The 8,885-nt window shown below is 29.6% G+C and overlaps 1 protein-coding gene and 1 non-coding gene across 2 annotated transcripts; both read right to left on the bottom strand.

Annotated features, from left to right (window-relative positions):
• Nucleotides 1–649: 649 nt before the first annotated feature.
• On the bottom strand, nucleotides 650–790 carry LOC142871166 (U4 spliceosomal RNA). The gene has a single exon (XR_012919435.1). It is a non-coding gene; the product is annotated as a U4 spliceosomal RNA (small nuclear RNA).
• A 329-nt stretch (nucleotides 791–1,119) lies between these two features.
• DEFB114 (defensin beta 114) lies at nucleotides 1,120–8,220 on the bottom strand. The gene is made up of 2 exons (XM_020287351.2): nucleotides 8,163–8,220; nucleotides 1,120–1,301 (listed from the first exon to the last, which is right to left on the bottom strand). Exons 1-2 carry the CDS (start codon nucleotides 8,218–8,220, stop codon nucleotides 1,120–1,122), a joined length of 240 nt encoding a protein of 79 aa, XP_020142940.1.
• Nucleotides 8,221–8,885: the final 665 nt, after the last annotated feature.

Raw genomic sequence — 8,885 nt, 5'->3', positions numbered from 1 at the left:
AGGGGGGGCAAGGGCAATATATGTAACCTTAACATTTGTATCCCCATAATATGCTGAAATAAATAAATAAATAAATAAATAAATAAATAATAAAGAAAAAGAAACAATAATCCTGAACCAGAAGTTAGTTTTTGAAAACAAATATTTGGGTACCTGGTCAAACAGTGAGAAAGGTTAATTTATCCTTTGTTTTTAGCTGGAAAATAAATCTAATCTCCACATTTTCTCCCATATTTAATATTAGAGAAACTACTTGTATTTTGTAGTATGTATATTGAGGTAGAAACAACAGACTTTAATGCATTATTCCATTCCATCCAGAGTTAAAGGAAGAAAATGATAATAATAAGCCCACCCAATGTTTTATAGTCTAAATTCTTGAGCCAAAGGTCAGATTGTTTTTAAACCCAATTCTCAATGGCTCAGATAGTATTAGATTAATATCCCTTTCTGAATGAGTAGAACCTTGGGAGAAGAGACAGAAAGAGCTGACGAGTATATCCATGCTCTTCTGCAGCTTGTACTTTTATCTCTCACTTAGGAATTTTTTTGTCTTTGCTCCAATAACCTGATAATAATATTTAGACAATAAACCCATGGATATTGATTTTCTTTTTTTTTTATTTTTTATTTTTTTTTTTAGGTTCAGTCTCCGTAGAGACTGTCAAAAATTGCCAATGCCGACTGTATTTCAAGTTGTCATGGCGGGGTATTGGGAAAAGTTTTCAATTAGCAATAATCGCGCCTCGGATAAACCTCATTGGCTACGATACTGCCACTGCGCAAAGCTTGGATATTGATTTTCATGAATCGAACTACTAATGATATGGGAGTAAAGTTGGGAAATGTTCAATTGTGCAAGTTTAGGTGACATAAGATAGATTAAAGTGGACCTAAATTGAAGCCAACATGATAATCATGTGATAGAAAATTAGCATCAGATATGTTTCTATCAAAACTTCTAGTTTAGAGGGAATAAGAGAATTTCTACCTCATTTCGATGTATATGTAATTGACACCTACAAAGGAAGATAGCAGTATAGGCTTGTGTGTTTAATTATTTATTTCAGAGGCCCTAATTATATTCCTATACCTCTCTCCACTGGTGCACATATAACTTTAGCGTTCAAAGAGATGTCTTCCTCTTCCAAGTACACTGTCTTCTTCATACAGCCTCTCAGAACAGCAAATCTTAGTTGGTGAGAAACAGGTGTCAATCTGCTTTTCACTCAGAAGACAGTTTCTTTTACAGACACCTTTACGTTTTGTGCAACGATCAGCGTCCACCAAGTTACATGTAGCTATAATAAAAGAAGAGTAACTGAAATTACTAATCTCTTAAGTATATATTATTTCTGATTACATAAAGTATAATGTGTACACTGTACCAAGTTTAGAAAATGTCAAAAAATACAAATACACTAAAAATATCCCATACCTCTATGTATACAGAAAAGTGAAACTGTAAAAATTTAGTATATGTTTAAAAATTATATGCTACATATTATTCTATTCAACAAGATACAAGATTATTTTGGAACCACATGATAATTTATTCAGTCTTTCAGCTCTTTTTGGACCATCAAGTGATAACTAGAGTTTTAATATTTTAGGATTATGATAAATACCTTTTACAACTTTTCATAATTATAAGATAGATTCTTAGGATAGTTGTGGCAGAGTTTGATTCTATGCTTCTAGTACTGCCACAAACAATATATGTAATTTTTGCCACCAAATATTAATAAAATAACATTCATTGCAATTTTAATTTTCATGTATTTGATTATGTTGAATACTTTTCTTTCTTTTTAAACTTAATTGTTCATATACTTTGTTGATTATGTTATTGGAATGATTATTTTATTTTAATGAATTCATAAGAATTTTTAATATATTTTGCATAATAACTTTTATCTGTATATTTGTCACAAGTTCTTCCTTTGTTGTTTTTCATTTTGTTAGTGGTGGTTTTTAGATAATAACTATTTTATTACAAGATAAATGTACATTTCATTCTAAAAATATAAACAATCTTATAATTTTGACATGTAGAAATGTGCAGAATAGTGTATTATTTATAGTAAGATATGCTTGCATAAAATCTTTTCATTATATTTTATTATAATATTTTTGTTTTTATATCAATTATAACTGTCTGATATACAGCTCTCTTCATTTTCCCTAAACGATTAAATGATTGTTCTACGCTATTTACTGAAAAATTTTCTTCATGCCTTGAAATTACATTCATTGTATTCTTAATAATATTATCCTCTCAATTCTCATAAACTCTAAGTCTCTTTCCTTTATTATATTTTATAGATATTGCTATAGATTTTTGAAGCAGAAACAAAAATCTTAGATCAAAAATATATAATAGAAAAAGCATGTGACTTATTATATTTTATTTCTTTACATATAAACTTTAAGAAGTAAAACAAAGTTGCAGAAGAGAGTCCAAACACAATGTTCAGCTAAGAGTATAACTAATAAGTACTTATGTAAACACTACCAAAGTCAAGAAATAGATCATTGCCAGTAAGGAATTTGTGCCCCCTCAAAATTACAATTCCCTCTTGCTCCTTCATTTCCAAAAGAAACCATTATCTTGACTTATAATATTTTAAGTTTGCTCAAGTTAAAATTTTATGTGAATGCACACAGTACAACAGATATATTTTTATGTCTGATTTTATGAACTCACAATTTAGCTTTTGAGAGTCAGCCATATTCTGCATAACTATAATCTTTCCATTTTCATTACCATATAGTAGTCTGTTATAGAAACATACTACATTTTATCTTTATGTATTGATGAATATTTAAATTATTTTCTGGTTTTGGATACTTTTGTGCTTGACTCTTGGGGGACACACTCAGGCAGTTCTGTTAGGCACATCCCTAAGGGTGGAGTATAATGGCAATGTGTCTGCATAGCTCAACTTTAGTAGATAATATCAAACGCATCTTCAAATCATTTGCGCCAAATTAAATTTCTAGCAGCATTATGTAAAAGTTGAAGACATCAGAAATATGATCAATGCTTGATACTTTTAATTTAGTAATTCTGATGGGAATGTCATGATACCTCATACATCTCATCTCAACTGTCAATTTTCTTTCCGATTACTGGGGAAGTGTGACCTCTTTTGTTATGCTGCAAATATCTTTTTCAATGTAGAGCTTGTCTTTTTACTCAGTGATCTTTTTGATTTAAATTTTTCCTAATTTTAATTTGGTTAATATTGCTGTTTTCTACTGAGTAAGAAATATGATTCCTTGAATGCCAAAATCATTACTAAATTCTGAAGCATTAACTTGTTATGATTTATTGTTTTGCCTTTCCTACTTGTATGTACAGGTTACTTGGAATTGGGTTTTGGCTGTGGTAAGAGGCAAGAGTTAAATTTCATTTTTTTTTTCTCATATGACTATTCAATGAAACCAGCCTTATTAATTGAAAAGTTTATTTGCCACATTGTTCTTCCATGCCCTTTTTAATGTTTAAAGATTCTCTATTCTGCTCCATCGTTACATTTTTCTTTCCAATATAACACTGTCTTCTTGTGCAAATCCTCCCATCTCAGTCTTTCTTTGACAATAGTGTCTTGATTATTATTTAGTGCTTTATATTTCCATACAAATTTCAGACTTACTATGTCAGATTTCAGAAAACAAAACAAAAGAATGTCTTTTAGGATGTGATTAAGATTATAATAACTCTATGAATCAATTTGAGAAATACTGCATTGACAGCCTTACAAAAATGAATCCTCCAATCCATTAATCTAGCATAACCCTTCTTGAATTTAAGTCTTCTTTAAGCTCTCAATAATAATTTTAGCAAACTGTGTAGACATCTTCTAAATCTTTCTTTAGAATCATTCCTTTGTAGTTGATATTTTAATGCTACTCTAATTGTTGAATTTATCATACAATTTTTCTAGGTATTAATATATAGAAATCTAATTGATTTTTATATTGATTTTATATCCAACAATAATGCTAAGCTCATTCATTAGTTCTTTTAATTCATCCCAGGCTCCCTTTGCTGTTTCTACATATACCATCAGATCAACTGAATAATGATGGTCATTTTCTTCTATGCAAATATTTTAGGACTCCATTGCAAGGTTCATTGAAGTCAATGATACAAGGGGACTCATTATATTTCTGATATCAAATGGAAAATTTTAATTATTACATCATTTAGTAGGATGTTTATTGTATAGCTTTTTTGGAGATAAATTTTATTAAATGCAAGAATTTAATTCGATTCATTGTCAGCTTCCTGGGAATTTTAAAAATTCATAAATTTTATAAAAAATCATCTTTGTGTATTGACTCAATCATATAAACTTTCTCCTCTAATCTGTTCATGAAGTAACATTGATTTTAGAGTACTATACTAACCTTCTAATCCAGGAATTTCATTGGGCTTTGATTATAGGTATTCTTTAAAGGATTTTTGCATTTATATTAATGAGTGAGGTTCATTTTTAATTTTCTTTCTTATAATGTCCTTACAAATTTTAATGCCAGGCATTGTTGTTCTCATAAAATAAGTTAGAAGCATCCTTTCATTTTCCACTTTCTGGTAAAGTTTGTACATAATTGGTTGTAATTCTTTCCTAAATGTTTAGAATTAAACAGTGAAGCCACTTAAACTTAGTATTTTCTTTATGTAAAGATTATTTATTATGAATTCTATTCTCTTAATGAATTTAGAAATATTTAGATTTTGCATTTCTTTTTGTCATTGTTATTGCTTTTCTGATTCACTATATTTTTTCAGAAATTATCCAATACATATACATTTTGGAATATATTATGATAAAGTTGTTCATAACATTCTTATATTATCATTTTAATATCTATAACATATATATTAATATCACTAATAAGTTGATTTTTGCCTTCACTCCCTTTTCTTTACAATTTTGTTAAAGCTTTACTAATTTTATTAATCTTTTCAAAAAGCAAAATGTGGACTCTTTAATTTTCTCTAGCTTCTGTTTTCTAGTTTATTACATCGCTTGTGTCTTATTATATGCTCATTGCTGTGAGTTTAATTTCATCTCCTTTTTCAAATTTCAGCATTTAAATTTTTAGTTATATTTTTAGTCTTAATTCTTATATATATATATATACATATATATATATATAACTGCATGAATTTTCTTGGAAACATTACTGTGAGCTTTGATTTATCTCATTTTTATTACCATTATGTTGAAAATATTTTCTAATATCTATTGAGATTTATTCTTAGAATTAAAGTTTTGTTAATCTTCATGTTTAAGTTTTCCATATTCTTGCTTTTGTGTTGTTTGTTTTGCTTTGTTTTCTCTGTAATCAAGTAAGGTATATTATCATCTCCCACAATTATTATAAAGTTCATTAATTTTTTGGTAATGTTTTGGTAATTTCTTTTTAATTTTTCTCAAGTAACCCAATTTCCCTGGTGATTGAGTCACCTTAATTTTAAACTTAGTAAAAACTACAGCACCAGAACTGATGATGTCTTCTTGCTAACATTTTATTACAGGTTAATGTCTCTCCTTCACTATTCTTGAGCTAGCCTTCCATTTACTGTGCAATATAATATATTGTAAAGCTGCCAAAGCCACCATGTTTCTGCCATTTGAGATCACCATGTTAAGACAGCTTAAGAACTGGCTAAACCGCAACACTACCTACTCTTTCTTCTTCTCTACTACTTTCTCTCCTTTTCTTCTTTTCTCTATACTTCTGTTCCTCCACCATGCAATATTTCTTGAAATATTGCAATATGCTATTCAATATAATAACTACTTTGCTTACATTATCTCTTTTAATCTTTGCAAAACATTATGTAAATAATGATATCATCATCCATTATATACTTAAGAGAACTGAAGCTTCTTTCATAGCTACAAGGAAGACTTAGTCCATAATATAAACGTTGATCTCTTGGATGAGAAGCTCACTTTGTAAACTATGATAGTATGCCACCTTCACTATCTCTATGGATTATTTTATGGCTGTATTTCCCCTACATGACTGCTAATTCCTCCAAGTTTTAACGATTGTCAGAATTAGCCTCTTCTCAATTTTCTACTACTGGTCTCCCCAGCATGATATTTTTTGTTTGGACCCAATACTCCTCTTACATTTTCACAATGTATGCACTTGTGAACACTTTTATTGCTTTTTTCCCCTACTTTTAGATTTTATCAGTAACCACACCATACTACTCAACAGAATCCTTAAAAGGTAGCCATTCTGACACATTGTATTATCCTTCTTGTATTCTGGGTCTATCAAAGGCCAAATATAAAGCATTTTTGTCCTTTCCAATATACATTAATAACTTAGTATCTATTGAATGATCCAAAGGTAAAGTTTGTGATCACTACTCTTAGACTGTCTTTATAATCTTATTTAAAGTTTCCTGCTGTGCTCAGCAAATGTAGAGTTTGATGATGTACAGATCTTATACATCTGATGTGCAATTTACTTCCCATGAGAGCTTGTTTCTTTTGACCAAATTATCTACTCAGCCTTTTTCTTGAACTTAGTGCTATCTATAGAAAGTATTGTGATGACGCAGAAGGAACAAAAATTGCTGGAATCTAAAAATGTATTTGTATTCTACTTATGACATATAGTAGTATAGGTGTAACCTTGAAAAAATTTTCTCCTCTCATGTCATAGAGGAAATAATAGTCATTTTACAATGTTATCTGGTAGGTCAGATTCAATATCTATGAGAAAAATTATGGAATGGTGTTTGGCATACTGGCCACTCATATTTACCTCTTGTCTTGTCTGTCTTCCTCTCACCTTCCAAGGTCAAAATATGAGTATCTTACCCCAAATTTGAAAGCTCTTTATCAGAGAATTCAGAACATTTCCCCAAACCACATTGCTATAAGTCCACTATTCTTACTATCTGAAGCATACTTACATAAACCTTCTAAATCAGACCAATTCATTGATGTATCTGAGTTTATTCATCTAGCTGGTAGCCTAGGAATTACTATATCTTGTATTTCTGTTTCCTCAGTGTCAACCATTGTGCTTAGTAGATCACTGGGCACTCAATATTAGATGGTTGTTGATTGACACAATAGCACTGCATGCTTCAATACTTTTCCTAATCATATTTGAGATCCTCACTTTTTTAGGCCCCTTTCATTATTAATAATAACTATAACAAAAGAAACAACTTTAATAAAAATAATAGCACCGAAATTGGCAGACTAATTTTTAGTTTGTACTTTGTATTAGACTTTATAATACGATATTCCACTAAATCCTAACTGCAGTTTTTTGAGGTGCATATAACTAACAGGCACAACATTTTATGTCGGATTTGTAATTTTTTAAAAATTGTGATTATTAATTATTACATTTCTAACTTCTTTGTTTTTTGTTAAGAACATTGACAAATCAGTTAAATTCTGAATGCCAAGGTTCACCAAGCTATTAAGTAATGAGCTAGTAACAAAATCTAAATCTTCTGAGTTTGAATCCAGGTTTATTTCCGATACGTGATGCACTGCTTGAATTTCCAACTTTCTAGAATGACCACCAAGGGTTTCATTGTATTTTATTATTTATTTGTAATTGATTAATAAGGGCATTGCTGCATTCCTTTACTCTGTGTATTGACTAATTAGACAAGGATATTTTAGGTACTTCTTTACTTACCATTTTATTCCTGCTATACCTCATTGCCCAGCATATTGTCAGACTATGTCTTAGATCATCTTATAGATTCTGTAATTGATATCCCAAGAGATATATCCTGGTGTTTGCAGTCCATTTCTCTCCTTGGGATCTGATTACCATTGTCTTCACTTCTAAATCTTATAAATAAATTTAATAAATTATGGTTTTCTTAATCATTTAAATACCTGAAAAGAAAACTCAAAGTCCAAAAATGATGAAATATCTTATCTGCACCATCTCATTTTATCTGTAGATTAATTTTTAAAATAGAGTAGGTTAAGTATCCTAGTATAATTGTATTCACAATGAGGAAACCAAGATTCAATTAAGATACTAATCAGTAAGATTTTGTTGAAAACCCTCATTTTCCAATTAATAATCTAGTATTTATATTTATACCTAAAAGCTATGTGTTAAAAACATAACAGAAACATGTATTTTACCTGGTAGGATGAAGGTCACATAACACAGAAAATGGAGGAGATAGTAAAGGATCTTCATTCTGTAGAAATAAGCTGTTGAAAGATTTGGTGATGGAATTTAGAGACTAGAGCACTTTCCAAAAAGTCAAGAGACATTACCTATTTATAATTATTTAATGGAAGGGAAACTCTCTTTATCTGGAAGTGGTTTTAATTTTGTGTGCCTTTCTCTGCTCCAGTGACTATAGCTGTGGGCAGAATTACCCAAGTTGAAAACACATGAAAATAACTGAGCTTGAGGGAAGAATCTGTATGTAAATGCTAGCTATAAATTTGGCATATTCCTATCAGTGGTGATCAATTAATCATCAACATCAAAGGGCATGCAGGGAGTGGGTTTAAGGAAAATATTAATTTAACATTTCAGATATGAAACAACTGAATGTTGTCCATTAAACAACAGACTACTTTCCAATATATTATGCTCACTAATGTAGTATGTAAATTTATTAATATGTTTATATATCTAAAATCTTTAATAATATCCAGTTACTCCATTAATTTCTCCCAAATTATTTATTTATAAGCCCCAAATGTATTAAGCCTCATTTTTGTCACTAACTTTGTTTTCTCAATTTTTTTATTAATAAATTCAAATTTTAACTAATTAATGTTTTTTTTTTTTTTTAGTGACAGGGTCTTTTCTGTTCCCCAAGCTATAATGCTGTGGCGTGATTATAGCTC

The sequence above is a fragment of the Microcebus murinus genome, chromosome 5, assembly GCF_040939455.1.
Source record: "Microcebus murinus isolate Inina chromosome 5, M.murinus_Inina_mat1.0, whole genome shotgun sequence".
Taxonomy (NCBI): Eukaryota; Metazoa; Chordata; class Mammalia; order Primates; family Cheirogaleidae; genus Microcebus; species Microcebus murinus.
This window is presented reverse-complemented; position numbering and strand designations above follow the sequence as displayed.

Excerpts from the sequence above, each read along its gene's own strand:
- DEFB114 (XM_020287351.2), bottom strand. The coding sequence starts at position 8,220 with ATGAAGATCCTTTACTATCTCCTCCATTTTCTGTGTTATGTGACCTTC. Across the intron at positions 1,302-8,162 it reads TGTGACCTTCATCCTACCAG|CTACATGTAACTTGGTGGAC; the intron begins GTAAAATACATG and ends CTTTTATTATAG.